Source organism: Anabrus simplex, chromosome 1 (assembly GCF_040414725.1).
Source record: "Anabrus simplex isolate iqAnaSimp1 chromosome 1, ASM4041472v1, whole genome shotgun sequence".
NCBI classification, from domain to species: domain Eukaryota; kingdom Metazoa; phylum Arthropoda; class Insecta; order Orthoptera; family Tettigoniidae; genus Anabrus; species Anabrus simplex.
The window spans coordinates 1,295,027,486-1,295,054,368 of record NC_090265.1 but is presented as its reverse complement, the minus strand read 5'-3'; the positions used below and the strand labels follow the sequence as shown (position 1 = coordinate 1,295,054,368).

The window sequence follows — 26,883 nt, the reverse complement described above, 5'->3', positions numbered from 1 at the left end:
AGAGATTATGTTAATTTAGGTCGTGAACTCCGTGTTATTTTCGTACCATAAATATCCATCTGTCGTCACTGGAAGACTGTGTACATATACGATTGTGTAATGTACTCTTAATTATATATTTTTACAACACAAGATTAAAATTTATAATGCAAGCGAAAGAAGGCCGATGGATGTTTCTATATATTACAGATATCTATTACGTATTTAAACCAAATCAAAAGAAATGTATGGTGTAAGAAACAAGGTCATCCAGCGGGTTTGCGGGTGCACGGGCAAAGTTTGACACCGTAATACGAGATGAAATATGGGGATGTTGGCTCAATGATAACATGAGCACAAACACGCATTGTCTCAGAGTTTAGAAAGCCTTGCAAGGACGAGTAAGGGAATTTCTTGTTCATTCCTTCATCATGGCTTCGCAAGGTAAGGCGGTCACTCGGCAATTCGTTCTTGTAACATTCAATAATTATAGCACCATTAATTTAGTATGTTTCACCGATCAGTATTGTTGTTCCGTTGTTCACTCAAAGGACCATAAATGGCATGTTTTGGGTCGTTTCTTTTGGCCTCTATGAGTAATATAGTCTAAGATTTTCCAGAGAGGAAACTTTAAAGTCTCTTCAAATGAAGAGAACTGCAAAAGCCTACAGGAGTAGCAATCTTTCTTTCATAGTCGATGTTGAAGAATTCATAGCATATGGTCGATTTACCCTTTTCTAAAAATATATAACTTATTTCAAATAGAGCAACGACCCATATTTGGCCGAAGAACATGTATAAAGGTGTACTTCAATATATGATTTGTCAACCACGTTGTTGCCAGAATCGAAATTATTATTATTATTATTATTATTATTATTATTATTATTATTATTATTATTATTATATCAAGCCTCCGTGGCTCAGGCAGCAGCGCGTCGGCCTCTCACCGCTGGGTTCCGTGGTTCAAATCCCGGCCACTCCATGTGAGCTTTGTGCTGGACAAAGCGGAGGCGCTACAGGTTTTTCTCAGGGTACTCCGGTTTTCCCTGTCATCTTTTATTCCAGCAACACTCTCCACTATCATTTCGTTTCAACTGTCAGTCATTAATCATTGCCCCAGAGGAGTGCGTCAGGCTTCGGCAGCCGGCACAATTCCTATCCTGGCCGCTAGATGGGGCTTCATCCATTCCATGCCTGACCCGGTCACTGACTGGAAAACAGGGCTCTTTGCTGGCGGAGCGCCCCAGAACGGCATGCCGGAACCTCTATACTGAAACATATAGACAGGGCGTTTGTTTGGGAGATAAGTACATTTTTTCCTGCTAGTTATTGATAGGTCCCGGAATATATATACCTTCAAAATAATGTCCTAGTTAAAAACTATAAAAAATGTTTAAAATGTGATGTTTGTAGCTTAGCAGGCAAAAAGCAGTTTTAATTTTAGCCTGACATTCTCATGAACTAAACAACAAGCCAAATTTCTTTTTTTACGGCTATGATCACCCTAGATGAGAAAATGTTGTTTCACAAACTTTTTCAACAACATTTTTCACAAATATCAGATGAAATACAAACTTAGTATACAGATTAAAAATAAGTTACTTTAAGACGTATTAAAGTTTGGTAACGATCAGATCAATACTTTTAATGTTATGAATTTTCAAAGTGGGGGTTTTGTTGGAAATGAAAAAAGGACACTTTTTTGTTTAACCTGTGTTAACATTTTAACTGGGTACGATGAAAATTTCAACTCTACAGAGTTAAACGTAGAATAAAATAAGCTACAAATTGGTGTAGCTTGTTTCTGTATGGGACAAAGGATAAACTTTTTATTAAGGTATTAACTCGGGTGTCTATACATTTTTCCACGACAGTGCGTAGTATTGAATGATATACGACTTAGTGCTTTGCTGATGAAAAATACATAGCCTGTTTTCAGTCATTCGACCGGTTCAGGAATGGAATGAATGAAGCCCCCATCTAGCGGCAAGGATAGGAATTGTGTCGGTTGCCGAAAACTGTCGCACTCCTCTGGGGCAATGATTAATGAATGACAGATCAAAGGAAATTATATTTGAGAGTGTTACTGGAATGGAATATGACAGGGAAAATCGGACTACTCGGAGAAAAACCTGTCCGCCTCCACCTTGTCCAGCACAAATCTCACACGGAGTGACCGGGATTTGAACCATGGCACCCAACGGTGAGAGGCCGGCGCGCTGCCACCTGAGCCACGGAGGCTCTGATTTTGCTGATATACAGTCAAATATTTTCTAGTGAGAAAACGTCTGCGTCTTGTATGTACAGCGTTTTCATACAACTTACGCTTGCATACTATGTATCTGAAAATGCAGTGATGTGTACAGCTGCAATGCACTTAGGTACTTAGATTTGCTTCTTAAACATTATGAATTATTCATTCTGCCTAAATCATGGTACGGCGCGTGATATAAGCCGAGGGGAAAACGAAGCTACTATCTACCTCAGAAAACATCGCGTTCTAATACAAGTTCCTCCATCGAACATTTCGTTCATGAAATTTTAAAAGAATATAATATTTTACGAATTACGGACATTCATTCCAGCCTTCCGCAAGGTTATTTGTGCTTATTTTCTAAACTCCCATAATTTTGAGATGAATGAATGAAAGTATATTTCAGGTTTCCACGCTAAAGTATTTCTTCATTTTATTTGTTTTCTTATCAGAGAAAGTGATAAGAAGTGAATTCGTGCAAGATATCCCGCATCGACTTGGTTTCGATTCTCGAAGCAGAACATTCTTCCACGTGGAGTCTGCATCGCTCTGCGTGCCTCGTGGGAAGAAGAGATACGCACACTGGCAAGAAAGTTTTACTTCAATGGAAGGGAAGCTATTCGAGCCTTCAGAGATCACTTTAAATTCAGAGAAAGCCAAGGAAATATGTAATATTCGGAACATTATGATTTCATTAGAAATTATTCCCAGTGAGAGCAAAAGGGTATCTTTCAAGATGAATCGCATCGTGACTTCAGACAAGTCTTCAGTGCAAGTGAAAATATTAAACTCACTGTTGTTCACAAAAAATTGTTGGATCTCCTCTGACTGTGCTTAATTCAACTGCCGTAATCATGTTAAGGGGCACTAGGACTGAATTTTAGGCCAAAACTGTAGCGCTGATGCTGATTCATAATTATTTGATAAGATAATCGGCTATATTGGAAATTATATGAAAGGAATGTGATAGTAGCAGGTGATCTCAATTTACCAAACGTCAATTGGGAAGGAAATGCGAACAACAGGAAGCATGAAGAAAAAATGGCAAATAAGTTCATATGGGAAGGGCACCTGATTCAGAAAGTGATGGAAACAGCTAGAGGGAAGGATATCTTGGATGTGGTGCTTGTAAAACCAGATGAGCTCTATAGAGAAACTGAAGTAATAGATGGTATTAGTGATCACGAAGCTGTACTTGTCGTAGTTAAAAATTAATGTGAAAGAAAGGGAGGTATACAAATTAGGAACTACGCAATACCATATGACTGATAAAACAGCCATGAGAGAGTTTTTAAAAAGTAACTATGATCGGTGGAAAAAGATAAATAAAAAATTAACACAATTTGGGATGGGTTTAAAGCAGTTATTGAGGAATGTCAAAATAGGTTTGTACCTTTAAAGGTGGTAAGGAATGGTAAAGATCCACTACATTATAACAGGGAATTAAAGAGACTAAGAAGGAGTGCAGGTTGGAAAGAAATAGATTTAGAAATGGCTGCGAAAGTAAGGAGAAATTGAAGGAACTTACTAGGAAATTGTATCTAGCAAAGAAGACAGCTAAGGATAATATGATGGCAAGCATAATTGGTCGTCATACAAAATTTTAGTGAAAAATGGAAGAGTATGTATAGGTACTTTAAGTCAGAAACAGGTTCAAAGAAGGACATTCCAGGAATCATTAATGAACAAGGAGAGTGTGTATGCGAGGATCTTCAAAAGGCAGAAGTATTCAGTCACCAGTATGTGAAGATTGTTGGTTACAAGGATAATGTCCAGATAGAGAAGGTTCTAATATTAAAGAAGTATTTAAATTTACCTATGATAACAATGAGTTTTACAGTAAGATACAAAAGTTGAAAACTAGAAAAGCAGCTGGATTTCATAAGGTTTCGGGAGATATACTAAAGACAATGGGTTGGGATTAGTACCATATCTGAAGTACTTATTTGATTATTGTTTGCACGAAGGACCTATACCAAATGAATGGAGAGTTGCTATAGTAGCCCCTTGTATAAAGGTAAAGATATAAAGCTGAAAATTACAGGCCAGTCAGTTTGACATGCATTGCTTGTAAGCTTTGGGAAAGCATTCTTTCTGATTATATTAGACATGTTTACGAAATTAATAACTGGTTTCACAGAAGGCAGTTTGGATTTAGGAAAAGTTATTCCACTGAAGCTCAATTTGTAGGATTCCAGCAAGGTATAGCAGATATCCTGGATTCAGGAGGTCAAATGGACTGCATTGAAATTTACCTATCTAAGGCATTTGACAGGGTAGATCATGGGAGATTACTGGCAAAAATGAGTGCAATTGGACTAGAAAGAAGAGTGACTGAATGGGTGGCTGTATTTCTAGAAAATAGAACTCAGAGAATTAGAGTAGGCGAAGCTTTATCTGACCCTGTAACAATTAAGAGGGAAATTCCTCAAGGCAGTATTATTGGACCTTAATGTTTTCTTTGTATATAATAATGATATGTGTAAAGAAGTGGAATCAGAGATAAGGCTGTTTGCTGATGATGTTATTCTATACAGAATAATAAATAAGGTACAAGGTTGTGTGCAACTGCAATATGACTTGATAATTTTCAATCAATCAATCACTACTGATCTGCATTTAGGGTAGTCGCCCAGGTGGCAGATTCCCTATCTGTTGTTTAACCAGCATTTTCTTTAATGATCGCAAAGAAATTGGAAAATTATTGAACATCTCCCTTGGTAAGTTATTCCAATCCCTAACTCCCCTTCCTATAAATGAATATTTGCCCCAATTTGTACTCTTGAATTCCGACTTTATCTTCATATTGTGATCTTTCCTACTTTTAAAGACACCACTCAAACTTATTCGTCTACTGATGTCCTCCCACGCCGTCTCTCCACTGACAGCTCGGGACATACCACTTAATCGAGCAGCTCGTCTCCTTTCTCCCAAGTCTTCCCAGCCCAAACTTTGCAACATTTTTGTAACGCTACTCCTTTGTCGGAAATCACTCAGAACAAATCGAGCTGCTTTTCTTTGGATTTTTTCCAGTTCTTGAATCAAGTAATTCCATACACTGGAACCATACTCTAGTTGGGGTCTTAGCAGAGACTTATATGCCCTCTCCTTAACATCCTTACTACAACCCCTAAATACTCTCATAACCGTGTGCAGACATCTGTACCCTTTATTAACTATCATATTTATGTGATTACCCCAATGAAGATCTTTTCTTATATTAACACCTAGGGACTTACAATGATCCTCAAAAGGATCTTTCACCCCATCAACACAGTAATTAAAACTGAGAGTACTTTTCCTATTGGTGAAACTCACAACCTGACTTTTAACCCCGTTTATCAACATACCATTGCCCACCGTCCATCTCACAACACTATCGAGGTCACCCTGTAGCCGCTCACAGTCTTATAACTTATTTATTACTCTGTACAAAATAACATCAACTGCAAACAGCCTTATCTCTGATTCCACTTCTTTACACATATCATTGATACATAAGAAACATTAATGTCCAATACTGCCTTGAGGAATTCCCCTCTTAATTATTACAGGGTCAGATAAAGCTTCGCTTATTCTAATTCTCTGAGTTATATTTTCTAGAAATATAGACACCAATTCAGTCACTCTTTTTTCTAGTCCAATAGCACTCATTTTTGCCAGTTGTCTTCCATGAGCTACCCTATCAAATGCCTTAGATAGGTCAATCGCAATACAGTCCATTCGGCCTCCTGAATCCAGGATATCTGCTATATCTTGCTGAAATCCTACAAGCTGAACTTCAGTGGAATAACCTTTCCTAAACCCAAACTGCCTTCTGTCAAACCAGTTATTAATTTCGCAAACACATCTAATACAATCAGAAAGTATGCTTTCCCAAAGCTTATATGCAATGCATGTCAAACTGACTGGCCTGTAATTTTCAGCTTTATGTCTATCACCCTTTCCTTTATACACAGGGGCTACTATAGCAACTCCCCATAGCTCCTTCAACCAAACAATAATCAAATAAGTACTTCAGATATGCTACTGTATCCCAACCCATTGCCTTTAGTATATCCCCAGAAATCTTATCAATTCCAGCTGCTTTTCTAGTTTTCAACTTTTGTATCTTACTGTAAAAGTCATTGTTATCATAGGTAAATTTTAATACTTTTTTAGTGTTACTCACATCCCCTATCTGGACATTATCCTTGTAACCAACAATCTTTACATACTGCTGACTGAATACTTCTGCCTTTTGTAGATCCTCGTATACACACTGCCCTTGTTCATTAATGATTCCTGGAATGTCCTTCTTTGAACTTGTTTCTGCCTTAAAGTACCTATACATACTCTTCCATTTTTCACAAAAACTTGTATGACGACCAATTATGCTTGCCATCATGTTATCCTTAGCTGAGTTATTTGCTAAATTCAATTTCCTAGTAAGTTTCTTCAATTTCTCCTTACTTCCATAAACATTTCTAAATCTATTTCGTTCCAACCTGCACCTCCTTCTTAGTTTCTTTACTTCTCTGTTATAATATAGTGGATCTTTACCATTCCTTCCCACCTTTAAAAGTACAAACCTATTTTCACATTCCTCAACAATTGCTTTAAACCCATCCCAGAGTCTGTTTCCTTTTTTATTTACCATTCTCCAGCGATCATAGTTACTTTTTTAAAACTCCCTCATGCCTGTTTTATCAGCCATGGTGTACGGCCTAATAGTCCTAGTTTTTATAACTTCCTTTCTTTGACATTTATTTTTAACTACGACAAGTACAGCTTCGTGATCACTAATACAATCTATTACTTCGGTTCATCTGTAGAGTTCATCTGGTTTTATCAGCACCACATCCAAAATATTTATCCCTCCAGTTGGTTCCGTCACTTTCTAATCAGGTGCCCTTCCCATTATTTTCCATTTGTTGTTCATGCTTCCTGTCGTTCGCATTACCTTCCCAATTGACATTTGGTAAATCGAGATCACCCGCTACAATCACGTTCCTTTCCTTATCGTTTCCCACATAGCTGATTATCTTATCAAATAATTCTGAATCAGCGTCAGCGCTACCCTTTCCCGGTCTGTACACTCCAAAGACATCAAGTTGCATATTATCTTTAGAGATGAGCCTTACACCCAGAATTTCATTTTCTTCATCCTTAACTTTTTCGTAGCTTACAAATTCTTCTTTCACCAGAATGAATACTCCCCCTCCTACCATTCCTATCCTATCTCTACGATACATACTCCAGTTCCGTGAGAATATTTCTGCATCCATTATACCCTTTCTCAGCAATGATTCAACTCCTATTACAATATCTGGTAAGTATATATCCATTAAATTACTTAATTCGATTCCTTTCTTTACAATGCGTCTACAGTTGAGCACTAAGGTTTTTATGTCATCCCTACTTGATTTCCCATTCCCTGTTCGCTTAACACCGCTCTCTAGGCCGCCCCGTTTCCCTGAATGTACCTCCCTATTACCCTTCTAAACAAGTTTCCTAACTTATATGTACCACTGCGGTTTAAGTGAAGGCCATCTGAGCGCAGATCCCTGTCTTCTACCCACCCATTAGGATCTAGAAATCTCACTCCCTGTTTCCCACATACCTACTCCATAGTCTCATTTAAATCCCCAATCACCTTCCAGTCAGTATCCCTCCTACACAGTATTCCACTGATAACAATCTCCGCTTCCTTAAACTTCATCCGTGATGCATTTACCAGATCTCACACATCCCCAACTATGTTGGTAATTATACCTGCTTGCCTTACGTTGTTCGTACCAACATGAAACACTACCACATTCTCCTTTCCCTCTTCCTCCTCTTCTACTTTCCTCAACATCTGCCTCAACCTGATTCCTGGATAACACTCTACCCTGGTACCCTTTCCTCCACACACACTTCCCCCACATGTCTAACGATGGAATTCCGCATGACCAGAGCATCAACCCTACCCACCTCATTTGAGCCCCTCCCCTCCTGGTCAGCCCTATCTTCTCTCACTGCTGCAGAAGCTACTTCCTCCTCCCATTTCTCCCTCCCATGACCCTGTTCCACCTGTCTTTTCCTTTCCAAAACACTACGTTTCCCTTTCCTACCTTTTCCCTTCCCTTCCACACATATCAGCAACAGTTCCCTGTTCCTCATCTTTCCCCGGTTGTTCTACCTGCAGTGACTCGTACCGATTTCTCACAGACACCTGTCCAGAATTCTGATCCTGAACAGAGCCCTTAGCCTGCAATCTCCTTCCCCTTAAAGCATGAAACCACCTGTCTTCTACAGTTTCCCCATTTCCTTCCCATCCCTCCTTTACACCTACTGTATCCTGTACATTATTTGAGGGAGACCTACTTTCCTTCCTGTCTTCTGAGAGAATCCTAATTATCTCCCTCAAACTCTCCAACACCTCCCTCATACTCCTTAATGCCTGGCCACACCCACAGTACCTACACTTGCACTGCGTAGCCATTATTTACGGAATAATGGGAAGAAAAGAAAAAATAATATAACGTATTCTGTGCAAATAAAAATGAAAGGAAATAAATGTTGCCTATAAAAGTAAAAGGAAAGAAAAATTGTCTAGGATAGTTCACAAAGATCACACAAAAACAAGGTAATTAATATAAGCTACTACTACACTACAATACTACTTAGTTGTACGACTTTTTTCTACAGCACCCTAACAGAATGAAAATTGCTGTTAATTACTGAAAACCGAAAGTAATACACAATAATTAGGTCTACACAATTCTAAACTGCAGTTAAGTCTACCTTAATTACTGCAACAGAATCCTAGTAAGAGTTAATACAGATACAACAGATACTATAGATACTACAGATACTATACTACACAAATATTTCACAGTAATAGAATAAACACACTAATTTATAATAAGATACCTTCTATAATACACTACAATGATTTTAAACTACGTTCGGACGTATCCTAATCATAATACAACAGGTTATTACTAAGCACAAACTGAAATGGAAATTACAATTAAAGTTTGAAATTCGCAAGACTACTCACAATAAGCACTCTAATTTCTAATAAGTCACTACAATACACTACAACAATTTAAAAACTACGTTCAGACGTATCCTAATTAATATAGGTTATTATTAAGCACAAATAGAAGTGAAAATTGCAATTAGGCTTAAAGTACACAAGGATAACCAACAAAGTTAAACGCGTAGACAGAAGATTATTTCTTTAGTATTACTTTATCCTAGTATGCTCTAATAGAAATGAAACCTTGCGTTTGGTTAAATGCTTAAGTATCGAAAGGATTGCCGTACACAAAGAAAAACACGAATATAACAGGCAAGATACTATCTAATATACCTTATCTTCACTACAATTCTCAACTGAAATGTGGTTATGTTGTGAGATGGATAGTAGACAATGGTAAGGTGATAAACGGGGTTAAAAGTCAGGTTGTGAGTTTCACAAATATGAAAAGTTATCTCAGTTTTAATTACTGCGTTGATGGGTCGAAAGTTCCTTTTGGGGAACATTGTAAGTACCTAGGTGTTCATATAAGGAAAGATCTTCATTGGAGTGATCACATAAATATGACTTTTAATAAAGGGTACATATCTCTGCACATGTTTATGAGGGCATTTAGGGGTTGTAGTAAGAATGTAAAGGGGAGAGCATATAAGTCTCTGGTAAGACCCCAACTAGAGTATGGTTCCAGTGTATGGAATTACTTGATTCAAGAACTGGAAAAAATCCAATGAAAAGCAGCTCGATTTGTTCTGGGTGATTTCCGACGAAAGATTATCGTTACGAAAATGTTGCGAAGTTTGGGCTGGGAAGAATTTGGAGGAAGGAGACGAGCTGCTCTATTAAGTGGTATGTTCCAAACTGTCAGTGGAGAGATGGCGTGGAATGACATCAGTAGACGAATATGTTTGAGTGATGTGTTTAAAAGTAGGAAAGATCACATTATGAAGATAAAGTTGGAATTCAAGAGGAAAAATTGGGGCAAATATTCATTTATAGGAAGGGGAGTTAGGGATTGGAATAACTTACCAAGAGCTATGTTCAATAAATTACCAATTTCTTTACGATCATTTAAGAAAAGGCTAGGAAAACAACAGATAGGGAATATCTTACCTGGGCGACTGCCCTAAATGCAGATCGGTAGTGATTGATTTGAAATATACAATTTCAAATTTTCTCATATTAATATACCCCTGATCCCTGCGAATCATGTCTCGGTATTATTTTCCATGTCCCACCATTTTTAAAGGTCCATCGTTACTATGAAATGCCTACCGAGCAGAAATTTAATGGGCCGTTTCAGACTGAAATATGCGCTACACTAGTTTACATTCAAATGGTGATTCCATAACTTTAAAACGTTTTGTTATAAAATATGCAGGTTCACTTCCTGACATAAAAGGCGAAGGTATATACACTCATGTTCATAAAAAACAGAATACCTTGAAAGACTAGAGATAGGGAGTTCATATTCACAGGAGATGTTCATAAGTATGTTCTGAAGAAACGATTAGCATTTCAGTCACCTAGGTTCAGCATATTTCCTGTTGCCTAGTAGACACTGGGTCCTCAATGGACACTGATAATTTGCGTGATGGCATCGACGCGTACAAGGGGCGAATTGAGTCATGGGGTATAGTCATCCATGCTGCATTCACCTGATTCCACAGATCATCTTTGGTGGTTACCATTGTGTCACAGCGCCGCACCCGTCGTTTCACCACATCCCACACATTTTCGATGGGCGACAACTCCGGTGACTGGGCGGACCAGGGCAACAGTCTGACATCCCGTGACAACACGAAGGCACGTGTTCGTGCAGCAACATGTGGTCACGCATTGTCCTGCTGAAATATATGGCATCTAAGGTGTCGTGCAGAAAGGGTATTTGTGGTTGTTCCCAATAGCACCCCACGCCATAAGGCCTTGAGTTGGCGCTGTATATCTTGTGCGAATACAGTCAGTGTGATGCCTCTCTCCCTGTTTGCGGCGAACCAAAATGCGGCCATCATTTTCAAACAAACAGAAACTGGATTCGTCCGAAAACACTATCTGCTGCCATTCCTGTGCTCAGTGAGATCGTTCCGTACACCATTTCATTCTAGCATGTTTATGTACATTAGTTAAAGGTAGGCGGAAAATTGGACGACGCGCCGGAAACCCACGCCATAATAAACGGCGACGGACTGTCACTCTTGATGGTATACAATACGTCACACTGTTCCACTGTTGCGCCAGTGCCGAGGAGAACACAAATCTTCCCTACAATGTCATTCGGATGACGTGTCGATCTTCTCTGGGGGTGGTTTGTGTGGTGCGACCAGATCCATCTCGTCGTGTTCTATGGCCTTCTGTGAACCATTCTGCACACCCCCGTTGCACTGTCGACACACTTCGTTCCACACGAGCAGCAATTTCCCGGATGGATGCATCACGTTTTCTTATGCCAATAATGCACCCTCTTTCAAACTCACTCATTTGACAGTACGCTTCTTGCATACATCTGCGAGGCATCTTGAACGTCTGCTCAGGTCACATTGATCCATTACCTTCGGTTTATAGCGACAACGAGAGCGCAGCCACATTTTATTATTCGGTGGTGGTGCGCCGAGATATCGATGTGAAACTTGAACCCGAGGGTCGACATAGTTCAGATGCTAATCATTTCTTCAGATCATACTAATGCACATGTCCCGTGAATATGAATCTCCTATCTCAAGTCTTTCAAAGTGTTCTGGTTTTTATGAGCATGAGTGTAGTTCTGAAGAAAGAAGAATATGTGAATCATGTTGCAAAAAGGTTCGGAATAGGTTGGCACAGATTCGGTAATTGAAGGGAGTTCAGATTTGTGGTCGTTCTTTGAGATTTTCCAATGCTGCAATTAATTATTATAGAAATGCAACAGTGCAAAACATTTTTGACATCGTAAACATAAGGAATACTATACATACTACTTTCTACCACTACATGTCGACGGTTGCTAAACTAAAAGTATGGCATTCTGCGATCATCACTGGAGAACAAAAAAGCATCTAGAGGAAGACTAGGATCACGAAGAAAAAAGAAGAGAAGAAGAAGATGAATGATATTAAAAATGCTGCAGGGCAGTTCTAGCATGTGTGGTGGATTATATCTGCAGAAATATGCGTCCTTATAGAAAAATGCAAATCTGTATGTTTTGCATTTTCAAGCATAAAATCTAGTACGCTCAACATATCGAAATAAATATCTCAGTTTATAGAAATTACACTAGTGTCCAAAAGTTAAGCATAATCACTAAACGAAGCCATACCGCCTGATGGGAATGTCAGACGGATTGCTGAACAAACGGAAACTGAATCACACACCATATGTCACTCAACTTGTCCAAAAAAAACAAAGCGTCTTTTTTGTTATTTTGCTTTTACGTCCCACCGACACAGATAGGTCTTATGGCGACGATGGGAGAGGAAATACCTAGGAATGGGAAGGAAGTGGCCGTGGCCTTAATCAAGGTACAGCGCCAGCATTTACCTGGTGTGAAAATAGGAAACCACGAAAACCATCTTCAGGCCTGCCGACAGTGGGGTTCAAACCCACTATCTCCCGGATGCGAGCTCACAGCTGCGCGCCCCTGATCGAACGGCCAACTCGCCTGGTAAGAAAAAACAGTGTCAGAAGAGTTCTGATAGGTAAGGTACACCTTTGACAACAACTAACAAAACTTGGCAATGTCTTCCATAACAAAATATGCTGTAAAAAGGGTGTATGGTTACCCCTAACGGCCACACATGCTTCAGATGTTCCAAGAGCTATTGTAGCAGTTGATCCCATTCCTCCAAAAGGGCAATGCGAAGGTCTTGGAGGGTCCTTGGTGGAGGCTGACGGGACGCAATTCGCCTCCCCAATGCATCCCAGGCATGTTCTATAGGATTCAAATCTGCAGACCTCGCTGGCCAGTCCATGCGATGAATGTCTTCCCCAGTCAGAAAATCATCCACCAGATCAGCGCGGTGTGGTCGGGCATCATCGTCCATACCAACCGCACCTCTGAAGAGTCAAACATGTGGTCTCAGTACCTCATCCCTGTATCTCCGAGCGTTAACAGGGTTCCTCGGACCACCCATGAGGATGTGCAGGTCCGTACAGCTATTCAATCTGATGCCACTCCACACCATGACGCCATCACCATACTGGTCCCGTTCTACGATGTTCCTGTGGTTGTATCGGCTACCCGGTTCTCTCCAGATTAATGTGCGACGGGAATCGTTCTGCAAACTGAAGCGGGAATAATCTCTGAAGAGCACATGCCTCCATTCATTCATGGTCCAGTTTCGATGTTGACGGCTCCTCAGCAAACAGGTCCGTCTCTGTGCTGGAGTGGGCGGGACGCATACCACTGGACGTCGGGCAATCAGCCCTGCTGTTCTGAGCCTCCGGTCCACAGTTTGCTGGGAAACGGCAACCCCTGAGACGACTGCAAGCTCCGACGACAATAATTGTCTTCCAGGTGCACCCGGATTTCGTCGGGCGGTTAAGGCCAGATATCGGTCCCGCTGTGGGGTGGTTACCCTTGGTCGACCTACCACTAAGATCTCCTGTGTCTCGAAGTCGTCTCCAAAGCCTGGAAATGACACTTTGTGGCACATTCAAGGATACGGCGACTTCGGTCTGTGTCTGGCCTGCTTCCATGCGGCCGAGTATTCTACCTTGCAAAACGGGGTCCAAATGGCGTCGTTGTGCCATTATGTTATCACGTTCACCACGAGGCTACACCCCGCACACTATAACAGGGCAAACACGACTGAGGGAATGTGGGGCGCAGGCACTGGCTGTATTTACCTTGCGGTTACGCCGCTAGTCAAAGCAGGGAACACTCCTTTTCTATACAGAGTGAACACGTAATGTTGGTAGGTGCATATATCGTGCGATTTGCGTTCTATTTCCTGTTGCCCTGCTTACTCGTAACTTATGCTCAACTTTTGGACACTAGTGTAGATGCCGTGTTTCAATTGCAGTGTCCCATTAAACATGGCTGCGTCAATGTCATCATTCTGCAATGGACACCCAACAAGACCCAGAAATGAGCCGAGGAGGACGATGACATATCTAAAGTCTGGAAGTTGTAAAAAAAAAAAAAAGCACTGATGTTCTTCAATTCGTTTTACGTCGCACCGACACAGATAGGTCTTATGGTGACGATGAGATAGAAAAGGGCTAGGTGTGGGAAGGAAGTGGCTGTGGCATTAATTAGGAAACAGTGCAGCGTTTGACTGGTGTGAAAATGGGAAACCACGGAAAACCACCTTCACTCTCTGCCGAATGTAAGCTCACAGCTGCGCGACCTTAACCGCACGGCCAACTCGCTCAGTGCACTGATTCTTCTTATTATTCTTTTTCTTTCTTCGTTAAGCCCATCAAGGAGTGCGTTTGAACTTTTTCGTTGGCCTGGTGGTTTTCGCCTTCTTATCTTCCCAAAATCTCTTTATGAATGCTCTCTGTTACATCTTGCGTTCTGTGGACCACTTCCTACCAGTTTTCTTTTTAAGTTTCTCCACGAATTTTTGCTTGGCTACTATTGTACTAAAGGCTCTACCATCTCTTATGATGTTGTCCGTGATATTAATTTCTTGGAGGTCCGCTTTACTTTCTTCTAGCGAGTTTATTCTGAGCTTTTTTGAGTTAAATAATATTTTGGTGAGTCTGGCGCTGGCCATTCTATAGATATGGCCATAGAATTTCAGGCGTATCTTGCGTACCGCATCATAGAACCTGTCAGTTAAAGAGTAGAGGTCTGCTGTTCTCTTTTTAATCCACATTCTATTTTCTCTCGTGGTACCATAACTTTTCGGAGAATGTTCCCTTCTTGCTTTTCTATAATTTTAGAGTGACCTCTAAGGGATAGGGTTTCTGAGGCGTATAAAGCTTCCGGCAAAACAACTGTTGTAGTGTAGTAATTTTGCATTACGCGATATGACTGTTTTGTTGTAGTAGTTCCACGTTAGTCTGTAGCCTACGCCTTATGGAATTTGGTGGCTCTTTCTTCGTTGGCCCTACTGTCTATCCCGATGGTAATATGATTTCTCCAATGAATTTGAAGGAGGACACGTGTGAAATTGTGACATTTTCCATCTCTAGCCGAGATGTTTTGCCATGTTGATGTAGATTTTCCATGTACTGTTTTTTCGTACGTTATTTATTTATTTATTTATTTTATTTATTTAATTTATTTATTTATTTATTTAGTCTGATCCAGGACAACCTAGATTTGCCATAAGACACAGAATAATACACAATGACAATTTTGAGGGAAGATAAAAAAGATTAATGTTTAAAAAATTATAGGTTACAATTAACCATGTTAAATGGCATGAACTCCATATAAATGGTGACGAAGAATCGAAACGGAGTATTTGATGAGTGAGACGACTATCTCATCTTGTAGACTTCTCGCTAGTTTATATTTTTGTCGCCATGTGACGAAAGATTTGGGAATTGTTCCCCTCGCGCCAAAGAAAAGTCCAGTCACCGTAATTTTTTTAAGGTTATTCGACTCAAGAAAGAAAGGGATGGTTGGATTATAGATATCCTTTTTCTCATTGTCTACGTCAGTCGGCTGAGAGGCTGAAGATTCAAAGCGTACCGTAGGATCAATTTCTGCTTCGTTATTATTATTATTATTATTATTATTATTATTATTATTATTATTATTATTATTATTATTATTGCCGAAAATACAACATGCAGACTAAATAATGAGCAATGTCAAAAATCCGCAGGTACACTTGCGGACATAAAAGGCGACTGAAGGAGTATTTTTAAGTGCCCGAGTACCAGCACGACCAGTACTGTAGTTCTATAATTTTAGAACGTTTAAGCAACATCATTCGCTAAAAATTGTCCTAAATGCTGCTTTTTTACTTTACTAACATAAAAACTACGCAAGTCTATTTACGAACTGTGTACTGGGACAAATAGCCTATGTATTAAAGATCAAGACGAATCTTCAACTAAGGGACCTCTCAGATTTTGTGTCAGGGAGTGTGCATTGACATCCAGGGTAAGTTTATTCCATGAACAAAACATCGTAACCTTTCTTGAAATCGTCCGGTTCTTTGTCTGAATGGTCAGCATAGTCTCCTTCAATTCAAAGCACCCCGAGTTCGTTTCTCCACCGGGTGAGGGATTTTAACTTCTTCTTCTCCTTCATATTATTATTATTATTATTATTATTATTATTATTATTATTATTATTATTATTATTTAGCCTGTGGACGTTGAAAGTTGTATGGTCCTTGGAAAGGTAGGTGTTGCATAGAGAGGAAACTCAAGGAAACCTTTGAGAAAGGAAAACTAAAAGCTCATGGTGGAACAGCTCCAAAGGGCCATGGCCTACCAAGCGACCGCTGCTCAGTCCGAAGGCCTGCAGATTACGAGGTGTCGTTTGGTCAGCGTGACGGATCCTCTCGGCCGTTATTTTTGGCTTTCTAGACTGGGGTCGCCATCTCACCGTCAGATAGATCCTCAGTTGTAACCACGTAGGCTGAGTTGACCTCCAACCAGCCCTCAGTGGCAGGAAAACATCCCTGACCTGGCTGGGAACCGAACCCGGGGCCTCCGGGTAAGAGTCAGGCACGTTACCCCTACACCGCGGGGACGGCAGAAGGAAAACAAGGTGTGTGAATGTTTATGAAAACCCACTTCTAGGGAAAGAAGACAAGGTAGAAAGATGGCATGAACATATCCAACAGCTGTATCAAAGTAAAGACGTAGATGATCTGGTTCTGGAACAAGAAGAGGCTGTTGATGCTAGTGAAATGGGAGACCTAATTTTGAGGTTAGATTTCGACAGATCTTTCAGAGACATGAGTAGGAACAAGGCACATGGAATAGATGACATTCCCTCTGAATTACTGATTGGCTTAGGAGAAACCAGCATGGCGAGGTTATTTCATTTAGTGTGCAAGATGTATGAGGCAGGGGAAGTGCCATACGAACCGGTACTGACAAGTGTGTAATTTACCTCAACATTGGTTTAGTATCTCACGCCTGCAAACAATTTTACACGTACTTTCTACAGAAGAATGGAAGGACAGGAGCCGACACCTAGAAATTGGAAAATTCTGAAAGAAGAAGATCAAGTCCTCCATTGTAAACTATGTGTTTTTTTTTTCTTTCTTTTTGCTACCACTAAAACGTGTTGACGTAAGTGGTGGCACGGCCCACCGCCTCCTTGAGCTGGCTCTGCTTTGGTGAAACGAGACAAACAACAGGAAAACGTCTCATGAATTCCTTTCTCTGCGTCCTCAGAAGTTCTCCAGAATTATTCTTGAGACTGTTTCCTTCTAGTTTACTGTTCTAAGAAACAGAACAATGACGCTGCGAAACGTTAAGTTTTCCTGCAGTAAGTTAGTCGCAGTACGCCTCTGTGGTGTAGTGGTTAGTGTGATTAGCTGCCACCCCAGGAGACCCGAGTTCGATTCCCGGCTCTGCCACAAAATTTGAAAAGTGGTACGAGGGATGGAACAGGGTCCACTCAGCCATAGAGGTCAAATGAGTAGAGGAGGGTTCGATTCCCACCTCAGCCATTCTTGAAGTGGTTTCCGTGGTTTCCCACTTAAGGCCACGGCCGCTTCCTTCCCTCTTCCTTGTCTATCCCTTCCAGTCTTCCCATCCCCATACAAGGCCCCTGTTCAGTACAGCAGATGAGGCCGCCTGGGTGAGGTACTGAGGTACTTGGGAAAACCCAACTATGGAGGGTAAACAGATAAAGAAAGAAAGGAAGAAAGAAAGAAAGAAAGAAAGAAAGAAAAGTTACTCGCAGAAAGATGTGTGACAAGTTCAGTTAAAGACTTTTATATCACAAACGCATTGCGCTATACTTCATGGTAAGTATTTACTCCGTTTACGTGTTTAAAATTTACTGCTGTCCACAGTCCTTCAGATTTAGTCTATAGTGTAGATTTAAGGAATGATAAACTTTATTAATTTTATAGCAAGTTTTTGTTCATCATTGACTAACCGCTTAGCACCAATCGAAAAGTTATTTACTAGAATATTGTCCCTGTTTATTTCAGCCTATATCTTTTCATGAGAGAATTTCAACATCATTTGAGATGTTGGAGATAGTAGCTATTTCCACTGAAGTACTAAAAGGACTTATCCTCATTTCATCATCTGCAGATCCTTAAAAAAAATAGTAGTCATGTAAACGCCTCTAAAAGAAGTTTTAACTGTAGAATGTTGACGTGTTTTATCTTTTGCTTCATTTTTTAGTTTTTAAAAATGATAACACTGATAAAATTTACGTTTGTTACTCATTGCATAGAAATAGTAAACTTTCAGTTAGTATTCCAAGTATTACTTGTGAAGTAAAACTACCTTAGAAATACCTTCACTGTCGGTGTTAATGCTTCGCAATTCGCAAGTTCCCCGTAACTTGTTGTGAAGCACTGTATTGCAGAGGTAAACGGCACATGTCGACATGCAGCCTATTGCTGCCAGTCCGCCGGCCACTGCTAGGACGAGACCAGTAGTACTATTCGATGTGCACTTTCTTTCTTTCTTTCTTTCTTTCTTTCTTTCTTAATCTGTTTAAACTCCAGGGTCGGCTTTTCCCTCGGACTCGGCGAGGAGTCCCACCTCTACCGCCCCAAGGGCAGTGTCCTGGAGCTTCAGACTCCAGGTTCGTGGATACAACTGAAGAGGATGACCAGTACCTCGCCCAGGCAGCCTCATCTACTGTGCTGAACAGAGGCCTTGTGGGTGATGGGAAGTTTGGAAGGGATAGACAAGGAAGAGGGAAGGAAGCGGCCGTGGCCTTAAGTTAGGTAGCATCCCGGCATTTGCCTGGAGGAAAAGTGGGAAACCACGGAAAACCACCTCCAGTATGGCTGAGGTGGGAATCGAACCCCCCTCTACTCAGTTGACCTCCCGAGGCTGAGTGAACCCGGTTCCGGCCCTCGTACCACTTTACAAATTTCGTGGCAGAGCCAGGAATCGAACCCGGGCCTCCAGGGATGGCAGCTAATCACACTAACCACTACGCCACAGAGGCGGATCGATGTGCAGTACTTGGACTTAATTATTTAAAGTTGGAATAAACTATACGTAAAACCTTGCTTGTAGTGTAATACGACGGGGTACCCAGAAAAACCGGAATAATTTTTTAAAATATATATTTTCAATTTTTTTTTTTTTACAAAACAACCTTATCCCCTTCAAAATACTATCCAATACAACTAATACATTTGTCCCACTGGTGCTTCCACTGTTCGAAACATATTTGCAGTCATCTTTAGAAATGGCTGACGGCTCCTCCCTCGTTTTTTTTCTTGACCACTTCAGTGTTGTCAAATCGGTGCCCTTTCATGTCCTTTTGTCATGCGTGGAAATAAGAAAAAGTCGCACGGAGCCAGGTCAGGTGTTGGGAAGCGGAACCATGCCATTTTTAGCCAAAAACTGTCTAACAGAGATGGCTGTGTGAGCAGGTTCGTTGTCGTGGTGGACGAACCAGTCTCCTGTCTGCCACAAATAGGGTCTTTTTTGTCGAACGCTGTTGCGGAATCTTCTTAAAATTTCTCAAATAAGGTTTGCACGTTGTTGACTAAAACTTGACAGTATTAAAAAAAAAACATGAACAAACAGTGCTAGCAAAAACAATCACTGCAGATGAACAGAACAAGCCAGGTCGCTCCCTGTCGACAACACAGGCAGCACTGAACTGGCAATGAGTTGCGCTATACACGCCTAGCGGCAGCAATGCGTACTACACAAGCTCACGGCAATGTTATTCCGATTATTTTTCGGTACCCCTCGTATGTGTTGTAAAATTTTCTGTATTGCTCTGTGCATATTGTTTTATACTGATGTCTGCGATGACCTAATGGTAATGTAGCCAAAAGTCCATAAAATATATAAAAAAACAGTTACTATTAAAGGGATATAATATGCTCATCCCTAGCAAACTTTGGTAATATACGTATTTAAGGTAGAAATAAAACTTTTAACATCGCGTATAGAAGAGGTGCTTACTTCAGCCACTCATAGTATTGCGCTCTGCAATGTAAGATGCTACGAAAAGAAGTTATGTTTGCGAGACATTTTATCACAAACACGCGGCCTTTCCGAAACGACGAGGGGCCAAAATGTTGTCCCCCAAGAGTTCTTTTACGTGCCGGTAATTCTACTTTCTACCGTATGAGCCACTCACCGGCATCTTTCTTTTATGCCATGTTTTACGTCGCACCGACACAACAAGTATTATAGCTACGATGGGATTGGACAGGGCTAAGACTGTGAAGGAAGTGACCATGGCCTTCATTAAGGTACAGTACAGTCTTCAACAATTGTCTGGAGTGAAAATGGGAAACTAGGGCTGCCAACAGCGGAGTTCGAACCTATCATCTCCTGAATTCAAGCTCACAGCTACATGACCCAAACTGCGAAGCCAACTCGCCCGCACTGATATTTATGTATGTATGTAGTGATGAGTATGAGAAATATTTTACTCAATTACAAGTTACTTTTTCAACAAGTAATCTATAAAATTGCAATAACAATTAAAGTAATTACTTTACAGAATGCTAGTCTTAAGGAAATCACTGACATTTTCCCCTGCATAATATGAAGTTTGCAGTGAACAGATATCATTTCGTGCGCTTTTTCACCATCGAGACATTAAGCGGCTATTGTCCCTAGGTAAAACCAGCAAACTAACTATCAAATAACTCTCATTTTCCGTCAGTTTTGTTTTAGTTAATGACTTTCAGCATTTCAAATAATTTGCCATTTACTTTGCAAATAATTAATAACTTCTTAACATTCTCATCCCGTGGTGTAGGGGTAGCGTGCCTGCCTCTCGCCCGGAGGCCCCGGGTTCGATTCCCGGCCAGGCCAGGGATTTTTCTCTCGACCTGAGGGCTGGTTCGAGGTCCACTGAGCCTACGTGATTAGAATTGAGGAGCTAGCTGACGGTGAGTTGGCGGCCCCGGTCTCGAAAGCCCAGAAGAACGGCCGAGAGGATGCGTCGTACTGACCACACGACCCCTCGTAATCTGCAGGCCTTCGGGCTGAGCAGGGGTCACTGGGCAGGCCAAGGCTCTTTCAAGGGCGTTAAGTGCCGTGGGGGTCTTAACATCCTCATAGCTAAGCCTCGATGTCTTTGGGGGAAAGTACCTCTTTGCGATTACTGATAAAAACCGTACAGGGGCACGTGAACAAATATCTGTGTTTTTTTAACAACGTCGTTGTCGGTGATATAAGAATGATGTCTTTGAAGGTACTGGAGAGGTAAGAAAGTGCCTCATCCAGAACTGGTGAAGTTAGAAATGAAAAGAAAAATCTTCATCTTCATTAATTTTTCCCTGTTTCTGCTTTGTGCGATGTATATCATTTTTTAAAAATCTGTTTTACGTCGCACCGACACAGACAGGTCTTATGGCGACGATGGGATAAGAAAGGGATAAAACTGGGAAGGAAGTGAGCGTGTCCTTAATTAAGGCATGATGTTTTCGCACTAGCGATAAGGGCGACAAGGAATATTTTAAAGTGATTTTCAGGTATCTTAACGATTCATATGATTCTGGTTAAGAAATTAGTTATTTTGTATTCGCGAATAACAGCGAATTAAAGGGATAAGGCCAGTTTAAACCGAAATTTACTCATTTTGCGATAAGTTCGAAAATGCAGCGAAATTCTTGGAAAATAACCATCTTGAAACGGTATTCCAATATCACGTGTGTGAAGAGAAACAGAAGACAGAATTAAGGATTTCTCATTTCCAAGTATGTATCTCTTCGTATTAATATTCTATAAAATCCCTTAGTATGGTCATATAGGGTTAAAGCAAGATCATGCCCGGAGCGGGGTTCAACATCCTCCCCCCCCCCCCCCACGATATAAAAGATGTCTTGACGAATTTAAACAGCACATACGTGTTTTCGAAAATTCAACCCATTGATTTAAAACTACAGCTAAACCCGTTATACGCGGATACGTTATCCGCGATTTCGCATATACGCGATTTTGGTTTTAAGTCTAGTGCTGACATCTGTTAACAGTACAGGTACAGACACGCGTTCCAAACTCTGTAACGTACACTACATTGCGCGCCGAAGTTAAACGGGACAAGCGCATCTCTACGCGCATCTCCTGTCGTGTTTGTCGAGATGTGAATCGTCAGTTCCGCTCAGCAAAGGTGTAAAGTTGTACTTGACAGGTTTCGTATAATATGCCTGGTAAAAGGTAAGAAACGTGTACGAAAGTCATATTCGTTCGAAACAAAGTTAAAGTTTTGGATCGCTGTATCCGTCTGTTGGCACAGACCAGCAAAGTGTAGCTTTCACCGAAGTCCCAGTCTCATCCATGGCTGTGACAATATGGAAGCTGCTGGGGTATGAGTGGTGCTGAATAATGACATTTGCAGCCCAACTAGTGTCTGAGTGTTATGAAAAGTGTTACTTATAGGATCAGTCGTCCTGCAGTAGCACTGGCTGGCCCAGTGAGGAAAGCAATGGCAAACTACCTCATTCCTCATCTTGCCTAGTACGCCTCATTTGCGCTCTACCATTGGTTTTTGCGGTTTCCCTATAACTGCATAGCCTTTGGTGGTACTATCTGAGGATCCAACCGGCCTCTGGGCTGATGACCTAACAGACATGAGAAAGGTGAGCGTATTGTTGACATTCGGCGTGCTTTGGGACTTAGGAATCCGCTGCAAGAACTAGTCGTGACAATGCGCAATCAATTCGAAAAACTGCTCAATCTTCTACTAAAATAAATGTAACTAGAGTGACCAAATCTCGCTCGGAAGCGATGGAAGGAATGGAAAAAATGCTAAGCCATTGGATTGAGCATTGCAACCAACACATGCCTCTCTTTGGAGCTGCCATTCTAGCTACAGCCAAGAGCTTGTATGCAGAGTTTAGTTTATTGTTGTGCGTTTCAGTGTTAAATTTGTAAGTGTATGCGTTTCAGAAACATGATAATGGTTATTTTTTGTAAAAATACTAATAATCTCTGCTATTTTAAACTTAATATGTGAGTAAACGGAAACCTAACCCTATATTTTACATATAAAAATTATTCTCGATTTACGGCAATTCCGGGGAATATAACTATCGCGTATAACGAGGTCTATCTGTATTATGAAATCAAGAGTTTGTAAAATAAAAATAGAATTTGACCTATACAACTGCACCTTCTAAAGGCTTCTCTATCAATATAGTTAACACATTTACTGAAAAATAAATACAATTTTTAATCTTGGTGAGATTTGCTTGTTTTTATTGTTCAAATAAATTTTGCACTATTATTCAATTATTTACACTCCAGACCAAGTCATTTTTGTCTAAAAAGTTTTGCTTGGGCCTTTTTTTGGCGTCATATAAATACAGAAAACGGAAAACATACGGTACAGTAAATTGTCTAAATATTGTAAGTATTGACATATCCATTTGAATGGTTTTATGCCTAGAACTTACGATAGTCTTCACTTTTTCATTCTCCACCCTAAATGGGTGAGGCGGGCCACTAAGAGGGTTGCGCCTCGCTCTGGCCGAGAGTTGCGGGAGTGTTCGGGGTTGTGTTGAAAGAGGAAGGTGGGTAAGTGGGTGTAAAATGTAGAAGGGGGAATGTGGCCTTTTTTTCTAAGTTTCCATAGGATGTATAAAACTATGAATTTATATATTTAATACATATACATACATTGGTTCAACGAATATATATTAATCCTGGGTTTCCAAATGTTGTTAGTCATGATATGAACATTGGGTTTTAGTTCTGGTAACAGATAAGCAAAGAGAAGGGTAGATATTAAAATACTTCAGTTGATACAATACAGTATTGGTTTGTAGACATACCTACCGCCTCTGTGGTGTAGTGGTTAGTATGATTAGCTGCCCCCCCCCCGGAGGCCCGGGTTCGATTCCCTGCTCTGCCACGAAATTTGAAAAGTGGTACGAGGACTGGGACGGGGTCCACTCAGCCTCGGGAGGTCAACTGAGTAGAGGTGGGTTCGATTCCCACCTCAGCCATCCTGGAAGTGGTTTTCCGTGGTTTCCCACTTCTCCTCCAGGCAAATGCCGGATGGTACCTAACTTAAGGCCATGGCCGCTTCCTTCCCTCTTCCTTGTCTCTCCCTTCCAATCACCCCATCCCCCACCAAGGCTACTGTTCAGCATAGCAGGTGAGGCCATTTGGGCGAGGTAATGGTCATCCTCCCCAGTTGTATCCCCCAACCTAGAGTCTGAAGCTCCAGGACACTGCCCTTGAGGCGGTAGAGGTGGGATCCCTCACCGAGTTCGAGGGAAAAGCCAACCCTGGAGGGTAAGCAGATTAAGAAGAAGAAAGCATGCCTATAAATAAATTAATACATATTATGAATACGATAGTACCAGATGAGAGTGGAGCGGTTCTGATAGCCCTAGGGCTTAATATTATGCTTAACCGGGTGTCCGATTCTGACGATGGTTCTTACGGAGCCGGCCGATCTGCGAGTGCTGTAAGAGTTTGGAAGTGGTGGATTGGGGTGAAGATTCGGAAAGGGCGTTTGAGGGGAACCTGGGTGAGTTGAGTAATGAGGGGATTTCCTTGGTCAAGGGATAGCTGGATGAAGCTTTGGAATATATCTGAGGCTTGGGCATCGAGTCTGGTGATTGGGAAGATGTTGTAGAGGTCACGGGTGTGGTAGAGTGGGGAAAGGTGGAGGGCGATGCAGATTAATCTCCCCATGGATAGGAGTAGGCGGAGGAGATGGTGATTGGTGCTAGTTACAGGGAGCCAAGTTGAATGCCCATATGTGACAAAAAAGCGAATGAAGGATGTGTACGTGGGTATTAGAAGTTGGGAGTTAAGGCGTTAGTTGGTTCCGGCAAGCCGACGGAGCAGCTGGGATCTCTGATGGGCTCAGGTCTTGATATGAAGGAAGTGTGAGCGGAGGTACAGATGTTTGCCTATGATAATTCTGAGATATTTGAGGGATAGTTGGGATGGATAGCGGTTTTGCGGATGGTGAGCTTTAGTGCGTCTGGATTTTGGGTAATGGAGAAGCGGCGTTTACGGGAACGGATAAGGGTGAACTGAGTTTTAGTGGGATTGAGCCTGAGCTGCCAGCGATCACATCATTTTACAAAGGAATTAAGGAAGGGTTGGAGAATCTGGTTGATGCTTTGGATGGATGGAAATGGAGCGAGAATAGCTGTGTCGTTTGCGAGCTGTAATAGATGTATGGGGTGGGGGCTGTGGAATGTCTGCGACGAACAGAAGGAATGGCAGTGGGGGCAGTGAGGATCCTAGGGGTATGCCGATACTCATGTGGAAGGATCGGGAATGGTGGCCTTGGATGTGAATGGTTGCATAATGGTCAGTGAGGTATGATGAAAGGAGACGGATGTAGGACTGGGGAAGAGATAAATAGTGCAACTTAAAGATGAGAGCGTCGTGCCATATGGAGCGCAAAAGCTAAATGAAAAATGTGATCAGGAGTGTGGGACGGGCTTGATTAAAGTTATTGGAGGTCATCTGGATGAGACGGAAGAGTTGGTGTTGGGTGGAGAAGTCAGGTCGGAAACCGCATTGGTAGACTGGGAGAAGGTGCATGGAGTGGATATAGTTATAGAGACGACGGGCTAGAATTTTATCAAGGATCTTGGCTATAACTATGATAAGGCAGATGGGTCGATAGAAATCGAGGTTAGTGGGGTCCTTACCGGGTTTAGGGAAGAGCAGCATGATGGCCTGTTTTCAAAGCGAAGGTTAGTAGCCGGAAGTGAGCAAGAAAATGAATAATTGAGCTAATAAGGATATAAAGGTGAGTGGGGCTTCCTTGAGATGGCGGTACTGGAATTTATCGGATCCTGGTGCGGTGTTCCTTGTCCGGCGGAGGGCATCCAGTATGTCACTGTCTGTTATAGGGGTATCAAGGATGTGATTGGTAAGGGCGTGAGTAGAAGAAGGGGAGAGCGTGGGTGATGTGCGGATTGTGTGGTCGAAGTGTCTGTCTAATGGACGTGTGAAACGTTGTTCGTAGTGGTCTGCGAAGAACGTCAATTTTTCCGGGGTATTACTGGGGCATATGCCTTGCTGAAGGATGGGGTACTTAGGGTAGCTTGTCTGTCCAAGGAGCGAGGGTAGTCGTCTCCAGTACTGGGATGGGTTGGCATGAAAGGAATTCAAGGATGAACAGGTGGCTCTCCAAGACCGTCTTTTGTACGTATGCAGATAGTTCTGAATGGTCCGTAGTGTCTGTCTGTGAGGGCGTAGGAAGTAGGTGTCTTTAGTCTGTTGGTATTCAGTTACGTAGGATTGGGAAAGTTTTTGGATATGGCGGAACTTAGAGGGTATTTTGGATAAATTCGGCGTAGGTGTCGATACCCCGTTTGTTGGAAGTTTGGGCGCTTGTAAAAGAACAGAATTGATTGAATCTCGGTAGGCGGGCCAGTTGGTTAGGGAGTAATTCGGTCTTTTAATAGGGGGAGGTGGGATGGGACGTGGGGAGATGGTAGGGATTTGGAGTAGGATGGGGAGGTGGTCGCTCCCAATGTTTTGTAAATAGAAAATGGCGAGGAGATGGAGGAGATAGCTGTGGGCGATAATTGCATCGGGGATGGTTTGGGAGCTGGAACGGGATGGTCCGGGAAAGGGGATTAAGTAGGAGTCGTTA

At 41.5% G+C, this 26,883-nt stretch overlaps 1 protein-coding gene across 1 annotated transcript in view; it reads left to right on the top strand.

Moving 5' to 3' along the window:
- The first annotated feature begins 362 nt into the window (after window positions 1–362).
- Window positions 363–26,883, top strand: part of LOC136858275 (sialin) — a 116,446-nt gene continuing 89,925 nt past the window's right edge. Inside the window, exon 1 of the mRNA XM_067137688.2 lies at window positions 363–423. Coding sequence (XP_066993789.2) covers window positions 411–423 — 13 coding nt within the window. The 5' untranslated portion in view covers window positions 363–410. The remainder of the gene's footprint in view (window positions 424–26,883) is intronic.